Below are 20,978 nucleotides of genomic sequence, written 5' to 3' on the forward strand. Positions count from 1 at the left end.
CATGAAACACAAAATTGCTAACCCTAACCCTAACCTTGCTGTAAATGGTCCAGTCTGTATCAAACTTCACGTGTGCTAAAAGTACTGCTCTAAACACATCTACATGGCAATCAGAAGTCTGAGTCGTAGCACCGCCTAGTGGGAGCAGGAAGTGACATCCAATTCCTTAAGGCCATGTCTGGTGACCATGAAAATTGAGAGCCTCTTCACCTGGGACAAATTCAGCCTAATTCAGAGCCTCTTTGTCTGGAATAAATCAGGCAACAAAGCCGCTGCTGGAACCCAGAGTGACGCGTGCAAGGGCCCGTTCGATGCTGCTTGCAGCTTTAATTTTTTATTTTTTATTTTTTTTACTTCAATGCACCTTACAGATGTAGTAAGCACAATTTCATTGTCTAGGTGTCTGTACAATGACAATAAAGACTATCTTATTTTATCTTAATATCTTTGATTTGCATTGTCAATTTTTGACTTTCCAGCCTAGAATAATTGAAGAATGTTCAAAGTCTTTGATTCTAACTCTTAATTATCAGCTATAAATTACATCACAAATCAGAAAACAAAATATTGCTAGAAAGAAGAGAGAAAAAAAAATAATATCACATCACTGAAAAAACATGCAGTAACATGAGTGAAGCCATGTAAAGCCAATTGACATTCATACAGAAATGTCATTGTGGTGCCCACATTAAGAGAAGTAACACAAACAAAAAGAAAACAAAACAAGACAACAGAATTTGGACAAGACAAAATGCAATGAAAAAATTGCTGCCATGTGTCAGACCTCACATCTTCACATTAAAGGAGAAGTGTGTGATTTCCAGTGGCATCTAGCGTTCAAACCTGAGATTGCAACTAAGAGGATTTACCCCGACACCGCCCCTCTCTCACCAAGAGTACGGTGGCCGTCAGCGGACAAAATGGCGAGCGAAAGCTATCTGACAACAAACTACAATTATGTGTGTAGGATGAATTACCTGTCCAGCAGAAAACAGGCAACCTCAGTGTCACTGTGAAAACACTTGTCCTCCATCAGCGATTTCCATCGTGTAAACGCTATGCCAATGTTGATTTGTGTTTTTGCCGTTTCCTGTCATGCTTGTGTTTACTTTCTTTGCGTCTCTGCTTCTTGGATGACGGGGATTCACTGTCCGCTGCTTTTTGTTCTGGTACAGTGTATGTATGATCCTCCATTTGTCAAAACTGTGCCAGTAAAGGTTCACAAGGCTAAATGGTCTACCAGCAATCACCCGCGTCTATCCTCCCCGTCTACTTCCGTGTTTACGCTGCGGCGTCTACGTAAGGTCGCCATTGGCTTCCCAAGACTCACTGTTAGTGCAGTTTGTCCGCTCTGAGCTGCCGTAGACGGCGCAGGATGATGATCTCCGTAAATCGACCTGACAGTATGTAACTATAAATGGCTATTTCTAAAGTAACGGGAACATATAGATTATGAGTTTACGTTGATTGATAATAATAACATATTTATATATAATATATCTCATTTATGTACATAAATTTCTGTAATTATTACACACTGGTCCTTTAATCAGTTCATATGTTCAGTTTTTCAGCCTTGTGGCTGTGGTGCTTCCTGTAAAATTCTGGAATAAATCATTAAATTGTAAACAAGACAGTAAGAAACTGGACTTAATACCTTTGTCCACTGCTCTTCATCCAATGACATTTTTAAGGACAAAGAAGATTCTGAAAATATCAGAACATTATTTCAACATAAATGTTTTGTTTTACAGCAGAAACAACAGTAACATAAGTGTGGGTGACCTATCAATGTTTGATTTTATGAATTAGCCACCTTAACAGTTTCAGTTTCAGTGTTCTGGTTATGGCAGTGTGAAGGATATTAATTCTATTTAAAAATATTTAAATCCTAATGACTACCATCATTTATTGAACATATAATTAATGTGATTGTTAATTTAACTTGAAGCACTTTAGTGACTGACAAAGTAAATAACAGCATTTTCCACCGTTTTATAGAATAATCCACATATGAAAAATGTCCCTGTGAGCGCCACCAGCTGGATTATCCAGTCAGTACAGAGTGCAAAGGAGGCAAAAAAAAGACCATTTATCAAAAAGGAGTGGAAATTGTTTCTTATAATGATGGTCAGAAGATAAACTGATAAATATTGACTCAGTGACAAACATCTTTCGAATTAAACGTACCATTTTAAATGTTATGATTTTCTTAAAATTATCGGAGTTACATAACATTAGAGAAGAGCGTCTTCAGAGAAAGTAGGACAGACGGGTGAGGTTTTTAAGAAACAAATGCATAAAAAAGCATTGGTTTTTCAGACAGCACGTGATACACTTAAAATAAATTTCTGCCATGATTGAATTTAGATTAAAATGAAATCTTTTAATAACAAAACTCAATGACCGATTTATCACTCAATTTGTTTATATTCCTTTTCATGTCAAGCAAATACAAAAAAAAAGAAACAGAAGTTACTCGTTTTTGTTAAATGTGCAAGAGACACAAGAATTGCAATAAAAAAACAACATAAAAATCACTAAATCGCAGAGCAACAGAGGAAGAGTGTCTTCAGAAAGTGAGGTGGCTCTTAAAAGAGCCGTTGTGTTTGTGGAGCAGCAGCAGATAGTTTAAGCTCTCTCTCCGCGGATGCGACGGGCCAGCTGGATGTCTTTGGGCATGATGGTGACTCTCTTGGCGTGGATGGCGCACAGGTTGGTGTCCTCAAAGAGTCCGACCAGGTAAGCCTCGCTGGCCTCCTGCAGAGCCATGACAGCGGAGCTCTGGAAGCGCAGGTCGGTCTTGAAATCCTGAGCGATCTCTCTGACCAGGCGCTGGAAGGGCAGCTTGCGGATGAGCAGCTCGGTGGATTTCTGGTAACGACGGATCTCTCTCAGAGCCACGGTACCGGGCCTGTAACGGTGAGGCTTCTTGACGCCGCCGGTGGCCGGGGCGCTCTTACGGGCAGCCTTGGTGGCCAGCTGCTTCCTGGGAGCTTTGCCTCCGGTGGATTTACGAGCGGTCTGCTTGGTTCTTGCCATCCTTTCTTCTCTCTCTCAACAAGAGTAAAGTAGAGTAGAGAGGAGAGACACGCTGCTCTTAAACTGTCTGACCGGCTGTGATCAGTGACGCTGCGCCAGACCTCCGCCTCCTGATTGGTGAGGGGCTCCTCTTGGAGCTCAGCACCGAGAGGAGGGGCGACCCACCGCCCGAATCTCTGCTGCTGATTGGGGAGAAATCTGATCCGATCGAGTCCAGAGCGGCTGACCCCTGCTGGAGCCTCTTCTCTGGTTGGTCTAACGAAGCTCCGACCGTCCAGCGCGCGCTCCGCAGAGATATAATGGAGGGCTGTGTTGGTGTGGACTACAGTTTCTTTGAGTCGTATCTCTAGAAGCATCATAAAATGTCTGGACGTGGAAAGACCGGTGGTAAAGCCAGAGCTAAGGCAAAGACCCGCTCCTCTCGTGCTGGGCTCCAGTTCCCAGTCGGTCGTGTTCACAGGCTGCTGAGGAAGGGCAACTATGCGGAGCGTGTTGGTGCCGGCGCCCCCGTCTATCTGGCGGCTGTGCTGGAGTACCTGACCGCTGAGATCCTGGAGTTGGCTGGAAACGCTGCCCGCGACAACAAGAAGACCCGTATCATCCCCCGTCACCTGCAGCTGGCTGTCCGCAACGACGAGGAGCTCAACAAACTCCTGGGTGGAGTCACCATCGCTCAGGGCGGCGTGCTGCCCAACATCCAGGCTGTTCTGCTGCCCAAGAAGACCGAGAAGCCCGCCAAGAAGTAAAGCTGCTGGATCCTCAACCAGACCCCAAAAAGGCTCTTTTCAGAGCCACACACTCATCATAAAGTGCTGTTTCTTCTTTGACAACCGAAAAGGGGAGAATATCTGTTACCTGTGTTTGGATCACGCGCTCAAAAAAGTCAATTAGAAATATGACTTTGCTCTTGTTAGAATCTGTGCTGTTGTATTCACATTTGAAGCTCTACATATAACAGACAATTATCGTTATTATCAATGAGCTCATACAGTTTTGTAGTTTTCATGCAGTCAGCAGCAGCTGAGTTTTGTTACAGCTTTAAATCTCGTCCATCACATTGATCACGTTTATCTTCAACCTAGAGCTGCTGTCCTATGTATCTTTATCCGATAATGTATTTAAAGGCATGTTGTATTACTGTTGGTAGTCTTTCAAATGCAAAACAATTTATTTTCACGAATTCATTTTTACAATCACTACTGAAAACCAAATTATCCAGTAATCATCCAAACATACAGTTAATGTATATAAGCAGGTAAAATAAATTGGTAATATCCATGAATTATTATCTTGAAATGAGTATTTTTAAGTACATGTAAAATATTTCCTGTCCCACATTTTCATTCTTCAGTGTGACTATAAACTATTTAAAAATACTGACACAAAAGTTCAGACTCTTCTTTACATGTGGTCGCCAAAACTTAAACAAGTGGCTAACCAGTGAATTCCAGTAGGACAGTGTCATTATAACAAATTAAACCTCACAACAGTCAGTTTGTAGCCTGAACTTGTGTTTTCCTGCACAAAAAATGTACAAAATAACTAATCTGACGAATACACTAAAAAAATCAAATGCAGAAACACTGACAGGTGGGTGTTTCCTATTTTAAATCTGTTTATCTTCTCTCTTTTCAGTAAATTTGATGCTAAATGTAATTATTATATTCATTTGTCATATCATAAATATTTTCTTTGTTATGTTTAAACAAAAGTTCAAATTGGATATTTACATGTGGTTTTAATTTAGGCTCTATGTATTTTCATGGTGATATTTTTCTTTCTTTCTTTGTATTTTCTATCAATAAGTTTTACTTCTAAATACTTAGTTGTCTAATATTTAGACAGTTGAACACTCTCTATTTGAACCATTTATAACTGCTGTGTTTGTTAAATGTTCTGATGACAGGTGCACTTCCAAAAATGTTTTGCTGCTGGGCTGAAGCTCTGCTTTGACAAATGAATGAATGAGTTTCTTTAATTAGCAACTTCAGCAGAAAATCCTGTAGGTCAGGTCATCTGTCTGTACTTGTTTTAAATGTACTATAGTGTGTCATGGTAAATCACATTCTACTTTGTATTGTGAGCATGAAAAGTGCTTAAAAACATATTTTCATCAAACAGGCCTACATCTAAAAGTCATTAATCAGTAAACTAAAAATTTATATTTTATATTTTCTAACTACTATGTCTGCTTTTACCATTAATAATCTGTAACATGCTCATTACAGGTAAATTGTAGATTATCAGTATAAATGCACAACCACAGTCAGTATCAATTCATCCGTACAGTATTTGGATTTTTATTGTAAAATGTAATAGAGTAGAAATAAAGTAAAATTAAGAGGAACACTTTTCACTTTCAGCTGTTAAAAATGCAGGAATGACCACTGAGGTACCGCCCAGTGAAACTTTATATATTTTATTTCTCTATCCTGTGTAGAAACACTTCCTGATAGTGTCTGAGCTGAAATTATATGAATAATAAACACTTTTTGCCATTTTGTTGTCACATTCTGAGGAAATTGTCATTTCCATCACACCACCTTGATTGTGTTTTTTGTAGTGTGTATGAACATACTTTGTGTTTTGAAACTATTTAATGAATTGACCAATGTGTATAAATAATTTGTTATCAGGGTTTAAGGGATAGTGACTTTACATTGTTAAGATGAAAATAAAAGATTTTAACTGTTTATCCTAATCCATTATTATTATTACTTTAGTGAATTAATTGTAATAATAATAATAGCGTCTTGTCCAGGGTGAACCCCGCCTCTCGCCCAATGTCAGTTGGGATAGGCTCCAGCATCCCGCGACCCTTACGGTTACAGAAAATGAATGAATGCATGAATGAATAATAATAGCGGCACGATTTTAAAAACAGCAAAAAATAGAGCTATTGTGTCATTTTAAACGTCTACCTGCACTCTGTATTTGATAACTTAATTCAATAAAGATTTTATATATATATATATATATGTATGTGTGTGTGTGTGTGTGTGTGTGTGTATAAAAAGACAATCAAGCCAGTAGCTGTTAATCAGTCATTTTGTCATATTTCTTTTTTTTTACCTCCAGAAAGTCACACAGAGACAGGGTCAGTGCAGTGCTGCCATCTGGTGGAGACTCATTGAAATCACTCTGATTTCATTTTAACCCCCCTGTTATGAGCAGGTGGATGGATAAATATGACTGATCAGTTTATTAATTTGTCCTTCAGTGTGTTTATATTTTTAAGTTGTTCTAGTAAGCTAGAAGTGTCAGTCAGGATGTTGGTTGTTGCTCCTCAGAGCTCAGCAGCAGCTCAGGTTCAGCACCTGGACAGAGACAGCAGCTATCTGCTCTGATGCTGTCAGTTCAGAACCTCGGACAGCGACCAAATAAAGAAAAAAAAACACACTGTCAATGTTTTTCTCAACAAGACAACGAGAAACAACAACAACAACAACAGTCAGAAAGCAACATTACTGAGTGATCTACACAGTCACACCGTGACTGTTGAAACTGGACTTTAGTCCAGCAGGTGGCGCTGCCAAAGAGTTAATCATCAACCGACATGAAAGACAAAGAAGAACAGACCAGCCTCTATTTTCTATCACGTCCTCAATGAAGATTTAAATGAACGGTGTTACGTCGTGTTTGGTACATTGACTGTCTACTGTCTGAATTATCAGGATGTCTGGCAGAGGAAAAGGAGGTAAAGGACTGGGGAAAGGAGGCGCTAAGCGTCACCGTAAAGTTCTCCGTGATAACATCCAGGGAATCACCAAGCCCGCTATCCGCCGTCTGGCTCGTCGTGGTGGAGTGAAGCGCATCTCCGGTCTGATCTACGAGGAGACTCGCGGTGTGTTGAAGGTTTTCCTGGAGAACGTCATCCGTGATGCCGTCACCTACACCGAGCACGCCAAGAGAAAGACGGTGACCGCCATGGATGTGGTGTATGCTCTGAAGAGACAGGGACGCACTCTGTACGGCTTCGGAGGTTAAAGTCCTGGGTTCACCCTTTACTAAAAACAAAGGTCCTTTTAAGGGCCACACACACACACTCTCTCTGAAGAGCTGGATTTCTACCAGGTTTTATATTATAACTGAAGTTCATTAAAACCATTATTTCTGTTAAATAAAAACTTGTGATGCTGATACAATATAAATGCGTTTTATTACTTCTTTAGAAGAAAATGTAACATGACAAACTCAAGCGGATATCATGGATATCAACTGTTGCTCTTTACAGTTGAAAATAACAAGGCTGAACTTGTTATGTCTCAACGCGCTAACACTGATACACTCCACTAATTGATACTTGTGTTGGAAGTTTAATTCCTTTTTTCATTTCATTCCACGTACCAAGCCGTGCATGCTGTCTGAAGCATGCAAAATAAGTTGTTGACAGTTTCAAATAAACACTTTTTAAATTGTACAAAGTATAAATAAAATAAATGAATTTTGAAGTCCATGAAGCTGCACACCCAAAATAACATACATGATAAAAAGAAATACATAATGAAATGTGAAAGAAGCAGGATCGCAGCTCTTGATAAAAGTGGTGGATGGTCCTGAAAAGGACCTTTATGTTGTTGAACTGAGTGAAGCAGTTTTACTTTTATCACGTATCACCGTAGCGTTTTTAATTTAATTTTACCACGGTCACTAAACGCAACATCCCTGTGGACTTGGGTCGTGAACCCCTGGGGTATAGTAAACAAGTGGTTGTAATCGTAGAAATGGAATTGGAATGGAATTGAACATACATAAGTCTAGAGAGTAGTTTACATTTATTTACCTGAAACGGGACACTATCCTTGTATAGTGTGTAAAGGAAGAATATAGACTGCGCTACATGGTAAAACAGGAAAATACAGGATTTGTTTGCCATAAACAAATAAAACACAAAACATGAAAGAAGCAGGATCGCAGCTCATTATAGAAATGGTGGGTGATCCTGAAAAGGACCTTTGTGTTGTTGAACTGAGTGAAGCAGTTTTACTTGGAGCTGGTGTACTTGGTCACAGCCTTTGTTCCCTCAGACACGGCGTGCTTGGCCAGCTCACCGGGCAGCAGCAGGCGCACGGCGGTCTGGATCTCCCTGGAGGTGATGGTGGAGCGCTTGTTGTAGTGAGCCAGACGGGAGGCCTCACCGGCGATGCGCTCAAAGATGTCGCTCACAAACGAGTTCATGATGCCCATGGCCTTGGAGGAGATGCCGGTGTCGGGGTGGACCTGCTTCAGAACCTTGTACACGTAGATGGCGTAGCTCTCCTTCCTGGTCCTCTTCCTCTTCTTGCCGCTCTTGGTGGCTTTAGAGACGGCTTTCTTTGAGCCCTTCTTCGGTGCTTTCGCTGGTTCAGGCATGATCGCTTCGGATGTGATCTCCTAAAACGAATAAAGTAGTAGCGGTCAGGACGCTCTATATGTACGTGCAGGAGGCAAAGTCTGGTGTGTTGTTGCTCACACAGGATTGGCTGAGTTGTGCTCGAGACTGCGCATGTGCCAGAATAGAGAGCCCCTCTAAACCCCCTCCAAAAAAGTAATGAAGCATCAATAATCACTGATACATGCGTTCGTATGTAATAGGGGAGACTGGGGTTGATAGGAACACTTTTTGTTTGAGCATCAGTAAGTCAGTGGTTGTTCATGCTAGATCTCTCAGGCTTTGATGCACAATACTCAGATGTGTCTTTGACATATAAAACTGTGTATGTACTGAACACTGCACATGTGCCATAACAAAGACCCTCTTGCTTTGTTGTTCCAAAGATGTTTCAATTAAGTACAATACAGTGCAAACACAAAAACATTCAAGATGCAAACCACCAACACAAGACCACATTTTGAAACTACTACACCTTTTTCTTGTTTTAAATATAACACAATTGGTAAATAAACGTAAAGAAAACAAAACAAAAAAACTTAATTAGGAATTAATAAAAACAATTATTTGGAAATGTCAGTAACATCTTGGCATTTGGCTCCTAAACGACTAGTTGTGTGAAACACCTCTGGTGTGTTAGACATTTATATACAAATGTGAAGGTAATACAAGTCTTAATGATGAGCAATATTCATATTTTTGTATTATTTAATAAATGTGATAAATACTGACTCGGCTAAATAATTATTTTAGTATCTCAAAATAATTATTTAGTGATTCAAAACTATAAATCTTTGTCATAAAATAATGAATTAGTATTTCTAAATGATTATGTTTTCAAAAAATAACGATTTTGTGTCTTCAAATAGTGATTTAGTATCTCAAAATAATTCAGAATAATTGTACATTTTTTGGGGGGAAAAAATAATTTAGTGTCCGAAAATGATTTTGTATCTCAGACTAATAATTGATTGTTTCAACATAATTAATGTTTTAAGACAATGACTTTGTATTTCTTAACAATTATCTTGTTCTTAAAATAGTAATTAGTGTCTCATAATAAGTATTTAGTCTGTCAGAATAATTATTTAGTCTTCCAAAATAATAAAACAAAAAGTCTCTAAAATTCTACATTGTTGAATTTGACTCCAGGCAGATTTTATTCTGTAAACCCAAAGTTCGGAGACTCTCAGGATTCTACTCTGGTGTCCATTAAGGTGCTTGAACTTACGGTCAAAACGGTCATGTACAGAGACATGGTCAGGTGGAATCCATTGCCATTAAATATTGTTCAAGAGGACACTAAAGTTCATTTTAAAATTTTGTTAAAACAATATTTACAGTTATTTAAGGAAACATAGATGAGGGAAATGGTGTAAGAAATAAAATGTAAACCCATGGTGAAAGCAGAGAATGTGAAATGTCTTTGTACCCCAGTTCTTGGATTTCAATGTGTTGAGGCACAGGAGGGATAAATATTATTTAAGGTAATTCTGATTATATGTTTATTATGAAGAATTATGAATGTATGTGCATATGAAAGGATCAAGTTTCTATGATTTCTGGATCAATAATGATGGATTTATAATTCTGTTTATGATTTAAGGTATGTTGTACTGAATGACAATTTGTTTCTCTAAATTTAAAAGATGAACTTTTATGTTTGTTGTGTTTATGTGGTTGTGGTGTCTATAAGTGTCAATGTGTGTATGTGTGTAGACCCCAGGAAGAATAGGCTATGCTTATGCTAGTGCTAATGGGGATCCTAATAAAGACAAAGACAAGTTGATGAAATAAAACACGCAAAAAATTATATCACATTTAAATCGTTGTATTCTTTTTATTTAAAAAACTGCAGTGACTTTACTGCAGGTTGTAATTTATTATGGACACAATCACAAATAGAAAACATGCGTGACTCTCGAATTTTCAAAACATCCACAAAAGTCATTTAAACTAATACTCATCATGTGCTTTTGCTGATGATATCGGAAACTACGGTCCTTAACTGTCAGTGCGTCATGACGGAGAGCGATCAGTGTTTACATGAGATGAAAGTACAGCAGATAATGCAGTCATTATTGATTACATGTTGAATTACACGCCACAAAATAAATCATATAAATAAATGACTAAATAATGTCCTGCAGGTGTTGACTGTAAACATAAATGTCAGCTGAGGTCTTGTATAAATTTTGTGACCCTCCATCTTTTAATTGTTTATTCATTCATAGGCGCGCGCACCGAAACTGGCGCGCAGTTGTACCCAGGGCAACCCCCACCTCATGTAAACACGTTCCCGCGCGCAGAACAGGCGCAAATATCGTAATATTTGACGTGAATTGCAACAATAAAAACAGGAATGTGCTCTTTAATGATGATGGGTGGCTCTTAAAAGAGCCTTTTGTGTGAAAGTTTCTTTAAAATCATAACAGCTCACTTCTTCTTGGGTGCTGCCTTCTTAACTTTGGGCTTGGCGGCCTTCTTCGCGGGGGCTTTCTTGGCTGCAGGGGCCTTCTTTGCCACTTTCTTGGGGCTCTTCGTGGCCTTCTTGGGGCTCTTGGCTGCTTTCTTGGCCGCTGCGGGTTTCTTGGGCTTCTTCGGAGACTTCTTAGCGGCTGCTGGCTTCTTTGCGGTCTTGGGCTTTTTAGCCGCTGCGGGTTTCTTGGCTGCGGCCTTCTTGACTTTAGCAGCGGGTTTCTTGGCTGCAGGCTTCTTGACTTTTTTAGGCTCAGCCGCCTTCTTGCTCATCTTGAAAGAGCCGGAGGCCCCGGTCCCCTTGGTCTGGACCAGAGTCCCTTTCGCCACCAGAGACTTGATGGCGGTCTTGACGCGGGCCTTGTTCTTGTCCACATCGTAGCCTCCGGCGGCCAGAGTCTTCTTGAGGGCGGCCGCGGACACGCCGCTCCGCTCCTTGGATGCGGCCACAGCTTTGATGATGAGTTCACTGACGCTGGGACCAGTCCTCTTCGGTTTGGGAGTCTTCTTCTTGGCTGCCTTCGCCGGAGCGGCAGCGGCTGGAGCTGGAGCTACTTCTGCCATTTTCTCTGAGTATTCTGATCCTAATCACGACAATACGAGAGTCTGACTGGACTTAATGAAGAGTCCAGAGCTGGAGGCTGCACTTAAACACACCATGAGAACCGTGGAGACTCAGCCCAGCCCGTGGCTCCTCTGTGCGGTGTGAATGTCGTGTCACTTGTGTTTTCTCTTCATCGATAAAAGAGTCCAGACTAAATGTGGGACAAGTTCTGAAGGCTGACAGTGAAGGAGTCGATAGTGAACTTGTGTCTCTTCATATTGACGTCATGCAGAGCTCTGATGCTCTCTGCTTTTTCTTTGAGGAGCCTCTAAAACTCACACATTCACCGCCGCGTCCAGCGCTGCTCAGACACTTTTCTCACTCATTTCTCTCCTAAAATGTTTGAAAATCCATCCGAGCTCCATCAAAAGCCGTTTTCAGCTGCTCCACGTGTTTGTTCACAGACTCCAAGTAAAAACAAGCATCTGTTGATCATCACTGTGTTAGAAAGTCAAGTTATTCTGGTAGCAGCAAACACACAGATGATGGCTGAGGCTGCTGGTGCCAGACTTGTATCAGAGCTGCTCACTGTGGCTGTTTTCTTCTGCTGAGGACGACTTTTCATTTCAACCAACTGTCAATAGTTCTACTATTAATTAATCAATGTGTTTTAAATGTAATACCTTCACTGATTCATGCTGATTTTTTTTTAAAGAAAGAATTATGTCACACCAAACTGTTTTCTACTGATACTGAAAGTGAAGATGTACTTAATAACTCAGCAGATCATTGTTCACGCAATGTTATTTAGATTAAATTCATATTAATCATTAATTATTAAGTTTAAAAAAAAGTTTTTCTTTTTCTTTTATTAGTGATTTAAACAAACCAAGAAATGGTTAAACAAAAAAAAGTAGAATGTAAAATATTTGTCTTTGAAATAAAGATTAAATACAATATTTGAAGGACTACATGATGCTATTCTACCAGGTTATTTCTTATTCACAATTTTAATTCTATTTCATGTTTTTGTTTGATTTTATTTTCATATTCTTGCATTTTACACTGTATTTTTTCTTTTTACATAATTTTTTTTCATTTTATCACAGTTTCGATATGGATTTTGAAAAGACCTCTTCAAAAATAAAGAAAAGAAAATTAAATTATAGTTTATTAGTCATGTTATCAGTGATGACTGTGTTATCTACTGTACTTTCGCTCCGCGTCATGACGCACTGACATGTCGGGACTCTGTTCTGTAGTTTCCCTCAGAGAAACAAGCTGTTGTCTGTTCATGTAGAGTTTCTAATATGAAAACAGCAGCTCAGATATTCTACAAAGAGCAAAGTGATATTTTGAATTGACTTCTCTGGGCGTGTGCACGTCGAAATACAGGACACACTTTAGGACTCTATACTGGTCTTTAACCTGACCAGATGTCCTGAAAAAATCAGGACAGTCCTGTTTATTACTAAATTACCCATTTTAATAATAGACCATATTTACAACATCCGTGAAAACAGTCTGAGCAAATTAGTCTGAATAATGGGACAGTAAACTGACACACGGACATTTTTCATATTTCTACTTTTCTTCATGTGTGAAAGAGAAACTAAAAAAAAATCCTAATACTAGCTTACTACAATGTTATAGTACATAAATATATTAATATAATTATACAAATGTTTGCTGTGTTAGGATGTAAATTGTTTATCATAATATATGTTGCATTGTTAATGGGACTGACACCAAAACCCACCAAAGGTTTCTGAGCTCGCGTTTTGAATTACACCCATTGTTCTATGCGGAAGAACGCACACAAACGAGGACCAGAGCTTTTTTTTTCTGCAGCCGCAGTGTAACGAGGGTGACATGGAATAAAAAAAAAGGGCATGCACGTGAGGAGCGAGTGTTGATGGAGCTGCAGCTCCAGTTACAGTTAATACTGTACACTTCTGTGGTGCGAGATTTTCTGCTCCTAGTCCTATTTGTGTACTTTCAGTACTAAAGAGGCAGCAGAGGTGGGCAGTCAAGCTGTATGAATATCACGCGCTATTCAGTCATTATAATGACTGGCCTGTAAAAAAAAAAAAAAAAGTGAGGATTTTCCCTCTAAAATCACCAACTTCATGAGTTGTAGAAGCAGAACAGTCAGGATCGTCGCTCGGTGTTGTCCATGGTGCTGATCCTGCGCTCGGAGCAGAGAAGCTGCATCTCTGTCTCCCCCGCGCGGTGTGGAGATCTGACGTTTTGTTTTCTAAACGTCTTCCTCATTATTGATTAGCAGCAAAACAATAAGGCTTCATCAAACACACTGACCCTCTGTCTCTCTCGTTCTTTCCCTCTCATGTTCTCCCAGTGAACTTTAACAGAGCAGTGGTCCACATGTGGAGGACTATACTGTCCCCTGTTATCCAGGGGATTTGGCTGCAATGTGGAAAAAGAACGGATTCCGCAGTTTCAGGGTTTAACCCTTTTTGTCGCGCTCTGAGCTCAGATAAACTAACTTGAGAGCGCAGTGAATGAGTGGCTGTGTATTTTGTGACTTGTCAACCCCCTCTCGTGACTTTACTTCTCAAAAGAAACTAGTGACCTAGTTCTTTTTTTTTTCTGAAGGAGCAGTGTTGAAGTGTGAATTCCCGAAACATCTGACATAAAGTCCAGAGGTGGGGCCGTGTACGTGATGTTTGCTTAAACAGCGTTGCTGGTTGTCAAAACTCACAGAGGCTTTGAATACATTCATTTATTTAGGGAAATTTTTTCCGACATCGCTGGTCTTCGTTTTTTTCCTCTCCTGGTAGCACGACGTCATCATGTGACCTGACCGAGACAGATTTGCCAATGATCTCTGCAGCTTGGTCAGCCTGTCCTTTTTCAACATGTAGCCTTCTTAGCCATCTTAGCGATTTGTTCACTTTCATCCACCTGATAGATGCGCATGAACACATCACTGTCAGTCATGACGGCCTGTGTCAGAGTCACGGTTTGAACACACTGAGCTGAATGCTGACGCTGCTGCAGCCTTAATGAGCGGAGTCACCTCCACCTTCTGTGTGACGCACATTTCTTTGAAAAAAAAAAAAAAAAAAAGTCTTCATTGGGTTTTTAACAAATAGATACAATATCAAAACCACAGATCAATAATTAATCAATAATAATAATAATAACAGTGTCACTATCGATGACAGTTTGATGAGTTGACATGGTGCATCTGGTTTTCCACAGTTTGAGCAATTACGAGTTGAAACAGTTCTTTGTTTTTCGGGCAGGTCTTCAAGTATAATTTCATAAATCACAGAAGTCTAATCAATGTTACACGAGAGACCCAGACCCTCTAAAATACTCCACATTATTCTCCTATTATTAAATCACATTAACTGAAGCCAACACAAAACCAGTTTTATGGTTATGACTGTCTGTGTGATGGTATAATCTGATACACCCCCCCCCCCCCCCCTTTTTTTTAAATTAATTTATTTTTAGTTTTTAAATTATTATTATTATTATTATTATTATTATTATTATTGTTCATTTATTTATTTTTTTCTTTTCTTTTTCCTGTCTTCTTTTTGTTTTTCCCTCCATTTTTTGTATGTGTTTACGTGTTACCCTGGCTCAACTTAAAAAAATTAAGGTAACAATTTGCATGGATCTTTTTAAGTAATACCAACTCAGCTATGATTTGAGTAAATCCCACAAAACTTTTATAGTTAGACCAACTCAATCAGTTTAGTACAGCTAACTTAATTTGTTTTGTCCTCTACAAGCTTAATTAAGTTGGACCAACTGATGCTATTAAGTGGTCAAATTACTTCTTTTCAGTTATTCTAACTTATTTATTTTACTTTCAGTCTACTCAGAAAAGTCCATGCAAATTGTTACCTTAATTTATTTGAGTATTAGTAACTTATTTCAGTCAGAATAAATTACACATAATGCCGGTTGGCCTCGAGGAGATTCTGGCAAACCGTCCGGCGTCTCAGGAGGGGTATGCAGTACCCTGCCAACACTGTTTACAGTGGTGGTGGGGAAGTCTGGGTGTCCCTGCTCAGACTGCTGCCCCCGCGACCCGGCCCCCGGATAAGCAGAAGATAATGGAATGGAATGATCAAATTATGTCCAACAATTTTCATACCATCATCTGTGCCCAAAATAAAGATATAAAATACTTTTTTAATACAGCAGTTTATTTTTTAGAGACATTACCTCTGAAAAAGCTTTCAGACAGCTCAAGAAATATTTTTTGAAGTACCTGAAAGTCTTTTGCAGTTCTTTTGAGTAGGTGAGATTGTGTGCATCAGCCCTATTAACGAGGATTACAGAGGCTGTAGCTACGTCCAGGTCTTCTTAGACTTCTATTTCCTTAATCATGATTCTTGTGCTGGCTGGACTGGACATCAGGCACCTCTTCATCACGTCATTAATGATGCCACCATCCTGGAATAAGAAGGTCAGACTCAATGTAAACACTCATCAAATTTAAAAACAAAAGGAAAACAAACTATATTTGTGTCTCAACTGAAGTGATTTACCTACCAACTAAAGAGATCCTCCTCCTCTTCTCTGAGATACACCACTAAGCCACAAATAGCAACCTCTCCTTCCTTCCACAGAATCATCCTGTGAATAATAAGAAAAGAGACATGTTAAACTGCTGATTTTATTGATTACCAATTTAACAAAATGTGCCAGCTGCCTACCTATCCACATTATAGAGCAGACTGTTAAATGGAGAAACAAGTTTCACTTAAATTCTATAATGCCAAATCAAAGATTACCTCTAAAATGTTACAAGATGCAAAATTAGAACAATGGGACATACCTAATAGGAATATTAGCATATGTAGCCCACCCACTCAATTCCAGTTTGGTTTAAGTATACAGTATAGACCTTTACATTAGGTACACACTTTTGCATGGAAGGTGAATTGGTGAGTACTACAAAAATATTAAATTGGGATGTGGATACAGTTATAAATCTAAGTATAATACTCCTACTAGGGTGCAGAGAGGCCCAGTTAGCTTATTACTTTGCTCTACTATTCAATGTATTAACTCCCATGCATACTATTTTATCACCCTATAGCCCTTACCTTCAACCATGAATCACATTTACACCACATTAGTTACACCATTATCAAATATGAATCAATGTCAAAGCACGAATTCAATCCAAAATTAGAAAAATATTTTTTAACATAATCCAATACAATGAAAATAAATTAAAAACAATATATATCTGAGATTTTTATTTGCTCAGTTTATGATATCATGTACGCTGGAGCTCATGTGTAATTCTCAGAAAGGTTGTGTCTGTACTCACTGCTCCTTGTAAACGTCAGAAGAGTTGTTAGTAACAGTTCAAACCCTCCATCCAGCGGCCTGCTGAGCGATGAAGAAAACCCGTCCTGAAGCTCCGTCCGTGTGCAAAACCCAGGTTTCTTTGCAGTGCAGCAGCAGCATGCAGCGCAGTCTCCTGAAGCACACTATCCGAAAGTTAAAAAATAAATAAATAAAAGATGAATATCCTGTCAGTCCACAAGTGCTACAGCATATGTGCTAACTTAGTAAAGTTACTCACTGAACACTCGCTCCGAAGCAGTGGCGTAGCTGACGTAGGGTTGGTGGGTTTTGTAAACCCACGGGCCCTCTTGTGGTCAAACTTTTTTTTTTTTTTTTTTTTTTTTTTTTTTAATGTAATGTTGCCGCGGGGTTACGTTACACTGCCGCACGGAGTGTAATGTTAGACTGGGTCACTGCATTTTGTTGCATATAAGGGGGGATACGATACAGGGATACAGCGTTCATCTCAACTCGAACAACGATTGGCTGATAACAACAAATTGACACCTGGCTACCCAATACATAAACAGAAAGCACATTTGAGGAGTTCAAGGTCCACTCAAACCGAGGGAAATTTCACAGTGAAAGTAAACATTTCTTCATTGTAATGCCCAAAAGTCACTATACGCACAACGATAAAACTGAAATACACTCCAAGAAATCATATAAACGAAATTAATAGGGCACTACACATATTTAAGTGCTCATGTTAAATAATGTGATTAGTTTTCTTAAATAAGCCTTTTAGTCATATAGCATCAACTGTAAAACCAAATATAAAAAGGATTAGGGCCTACACAAGCTAGCTAAATTTACCAACTTTAATAGGTAGGACAGGCTACAAATTAAAAGCAAACTGTAGTGTATAAAAATTATTTTTTGTATCTTGTATCAATATAGTCATTAGTTGTTGCCAATAAAACAGCAAAGTACTCACCAAGTAGATATTCAGAGCAAACTCCTGTTTTTCTCCCTCCTTTCTCTTGTGGCAGCCGCGGTCTGGGAGCAAAACAAGTCTGGGCAAATTCAAATCCTTCTACTCTTTTTAAAGTTTGCTCACTACATATTCAAGGTGCTCTAACTTAATTCTTTCTGTTGTTGAATAATGGCAGAAATGTTTGTTCAAAACCAAGATATTATTGAGTTAAGACAGCTTTCTTTGTTTTAAGTTTGACCAACTTCATAAAATAAGTTATCAACTCATTAAAATGTGTACATGTAACAAACTTCATTTTTTAATCTGAAAAAGCTCTTGATTTTAAGCTATACTTACTAACCCCATGAATCATTTCTTAGTGTATCTGTGTAGGTATGTGTATGTCATGTATACTTTTGTTGTTGTTGCTGATTTTGTGGTTGCTTGGTTGTTGTCCAACAGTCTTGTATATTCTTATAGTCTTGTATATACAGTGGAATCATTGAGACTCTAACAGTGAGTCTGTTGATGGAGATGAGACAGTGGACATCTCTGATGCTCTCAGAGAGTCGTGCTTGTTATTTATTCATTTCATTATCTTGGTGTAGTCACTGTTGGAAATATTTTTGTAATTAACTGGCCCCCATACTCAAAATTATTTATTGTATTAAATAATGTTTTACTGGTATTACTTATCCAATTTATTTGCAGTATATGAGCAGATATTCATTTATAGAGAAGGGTCTCTTCTTGCTTTGTCCAGTTTTTTTTTTTTTTTTTTTTTTTTCGTCAATTACCCAACCCAGAGAGCTTTTCTTCAGATGGCAGCTGATACATTTTTTTTTTAGGCGATATTCAAACAAATACACAGGTCAGTGGTGCCCAGGCCGCTATACACCCTGCTTTTAAATAAAACATTAGGTTTAGTAACCTCTCTGGTCGAGCTCCAGACCAGGTTAACACACTGCTTATTTCCAGGGGTGGAAGTAATTAATTACAAATACTCACATTACTATAATTAAGTAGTTTTTTGGGGTACTTGTACTTTTATGAGTAGATTTTCAAGTCTGTACTTTTACTTGTACTTAAGTATTCATTATACCATGTAATCTACTTAGTTACATTTAAAATCATAGTTGAGTACTGAGTACAATTTAAATAAATATCCAGACCTTTTATCTGCATTTTTGTAGCCAATAAAATTATTTGGTAGCAAAAAAGACAATGAAAACCAGGACATATAGACAAAAAACAAAACAAACAACAAAAGTATGTTAATGACTGATCTTTAATTGATTTTTCCTAAGAATTTAATCAGATAAAAATGTATTCATGGATATTTAATCAATAGTCGTGGCAGTAACTGCACCTCATCCAGCTTTGTTTTGTCTGCTGGAGACATTTGCTGAATAAGGAAATAAAAACTTGAAATGAGAGGGAAAAAAAGACCAAATGTTAATGTTTTAACTATTGGTAAAGCAAAACACACAAGATTTAGAGCCCTACTCTGGAGAGGTGATGGTGACATCATCGGTTAAAAGTAACTAATACTCTGAGTAGTTTTTCTGACGAATACTTTGTACTTTTATTTAAGTATTTTTCTAACACTAGTACTTTTACTTGTAATTGAGTAATGCTTTAGAAATGTAATACTACTTGTACTTGAGTACAGATTTCCAGTACTCTATCCACCACTGCTTATTTCATATTTTGTTTTAACGACGCTCAGTTTTTCCTCCCAATTTCTTTCACTTTGGTTTTTATTGCAGAAAATTAAACCCAGAACTTTAATTTCTTGTTTTACTTGAATATTCAAGGCAGGGTTTTTTTTTTTATTTGTTCTCCACACCGATCCAAACTCCCTTTGCATGGTTTAATTTTGATTAACTTTGAAAAGTGATGACACGTAGATTCTATCAATCTAGTCTAATTTAGTGTTAGAGTCCAATCTTGTTGAGTCGAAGCCGTGTGGATTTATGGATCGACATACATCAGTCAATTTGGATTCTTGACAAATTTATTTTAAAAGTTTACCCTCACGTTTTAATTTGAAAGAAGTGCTGGTGCACCTGTCGTTTTCTGAAGATTAAATTAAAGTCTCCAGTTAGAATTATTCAAAGTTTACAAATAAATGACATTTCTTAGTGACTTCAGGGGCAGTATTATGCGGTATTTTTCACCTCTATGAAAACAGTTTAACAATAAAAGCCTACATAGAATAATGTCTCTTTTTCTAATTACAGTAACATCATGAGGTTTGAAAAATATTCTGACACCATCAGAGAGATTTTCACCTATAGATACAAAATATTTACCTCAGCTCCACAGTTTACAGACATTCTTGATATCTTCAGTTGTTGTCAGTCTCAGCTCTTGAACGCATAGATATCGTGTTACAAAGATAGTTCATCTCCTGGTGTCTGAAAACACTCTGATCTGATCTGATACCTCTAACCCAGGGGTATCAAACGTACGGCCCGCGGGCCAAAACCGGCCTGCCAGAGGGTCCAGTCCGGCCTGCGGGATGACTGTTTAAGTCCGTACAACTGTACAGCACACTGTGTTTGGGATGTGAGGGTTATTAAAGACCAGAGTACTGATGAGTGCCGACATTTAAATTTTGATGTAATTTATTATCACACGGCCGCAGCATCTCTCCTCTCTGCGTCAATGCAGCTCCTCCATACACACACGTACAGAACAGACACACACGTACAGAACAGACACACACGTACAGTACAGACACACAGAGGAGGTCAGTGTGATTCTCTGACTCTGTCTGTATCTGATCTGTTGACTTTCTTCATCAGCAGGATGTTTTATAAAGACAAAAAGACTAAACCTAACTCACATTCTGGGTTTTCCCTACATATTAATCCACCCATGATTCAGTTTTCACAGCAGCAGAGAAGCTGTGTGTGGAGGAGACTGTTGTTAATGACGGAGTTTATTACAACAGAAACTAACGTGATGGTTAATGACATCGACACCAACCAGATGCACTTATAAAATTAAACAACTGTATAAGGAAGCCTATACGTAAAACAGGAGAGTCTGTGTTTCTCTGTGAGAAACTTTCAGACCTTCTCACAGCAGAGTGAACAGGTGAGGGAGGAGAGGAGGGCAGACTGATCACTAATCAATCACTGATACCGTCGTCCTCTGTAAAAATACCTAATTACAATTTAAATATTTTGCATGTTATTGTTTCCTTTTTTGAAAAATCAACATTTTTATTGCTGTTGTTGTACTTTAATGGTATTCTTATCGTTATTTTTTGATTA

General features: G+C 38.5%; 4 protein-coding genes and 1 pseudogene across 4 annotated transcripts; 2 read left to right on the forward strand and 3 right to left on the reverse strand.

Moving 5' to 3' along the window:
- Positions 1–2,584: 2,584 nt before the first annotated feature.
- Positions 2,585–3,068, reverse strand: LOC146330859 (histone H3). Its single transcript, XM_084710420.1, has one exon. It carries the CDS (start codon positions 3,040–3,042, stop codon positions 2,632–2,634), a length of 411 nt encoding a protein of 136 aa, XP_084566546.1. The 5' UTR covers positions 3,043–3,068; the 3' UTR covers positions 2,585–2,631.
- A 291-nt stretch (positions 3,069–3,359) lies between these two features.
- LOC146330860 (histone H2A-like) lies at positions 3,360–3,881 on the forward strand. The gene has a single exon (XM_084710445.1). The coding sequence runs from the start codon at positions 3,405–3,407 to the stop codon at positions 3,786–3,788; it is 384 nt and encodes a 127-aa protein (XP_084566571.1). The 5' UTR covers positions 3,360–3,404; the 3' UTR covers positions 3,789–3,881.
- Positions 3,882–6,696: 2,815 nt separating this feature from the next.
- LOC146330861 (histone H4) lies at positions 6,697–7,076 on the forward strand. The gene has a single exon (XM_084710626.1). The coding sequence runs from the start codon at positions 6,718–6,720 to the stop codon at positions 7,027–7,029; it is 312 nt and encodes a 103-aa protein (XP_084566752.1). The 5' UTR covers positions 6,697–6,717; the 3' UTR covers positions 7,030–7,076.
- A 949-nt stretch (positions 7,077–8,025) lies between these two features.
- On the reverse strand, positions 8,026–8,412 carry LOC146330862 (histone H2B 3-like). Its single transcript, XM_084710662.1, has one exon. It carries the CDS (start codon positions 8,392–8,394, stop codon positions 8,026–8,028), a length of 369 nt encoding a protein of 122 aa, XP_084566788.1. The 5' UTR covers positions 8,395–8,412.
- A 2,430-nt stretch (positions 8,413–10,842) lies between these two features.
- Positions 10,843–12,161, reverse strand: LOC146330863 (histone H1 pseudogene; annotated as a pseudogene).
- Positions 12,162–20,978: the final 8,817 nt, after the last annotated feature.

Source organism: Lutjanus erythropterus, chromosome 3 (genome assembly GCF_056507025.1).
Source record: "Lutjanus erythropterus isolate fLutEry1 chromosome 3, fLutEry1.hap2, whole genome shotgun sequence".
NCBI classification, from domain to species: Eukaryota; Metazoa; Chordata; class Actinopteri; order Lutjaniformes; family Lutjanidae; genus Lutjanus; species Lutjanus erythropterus.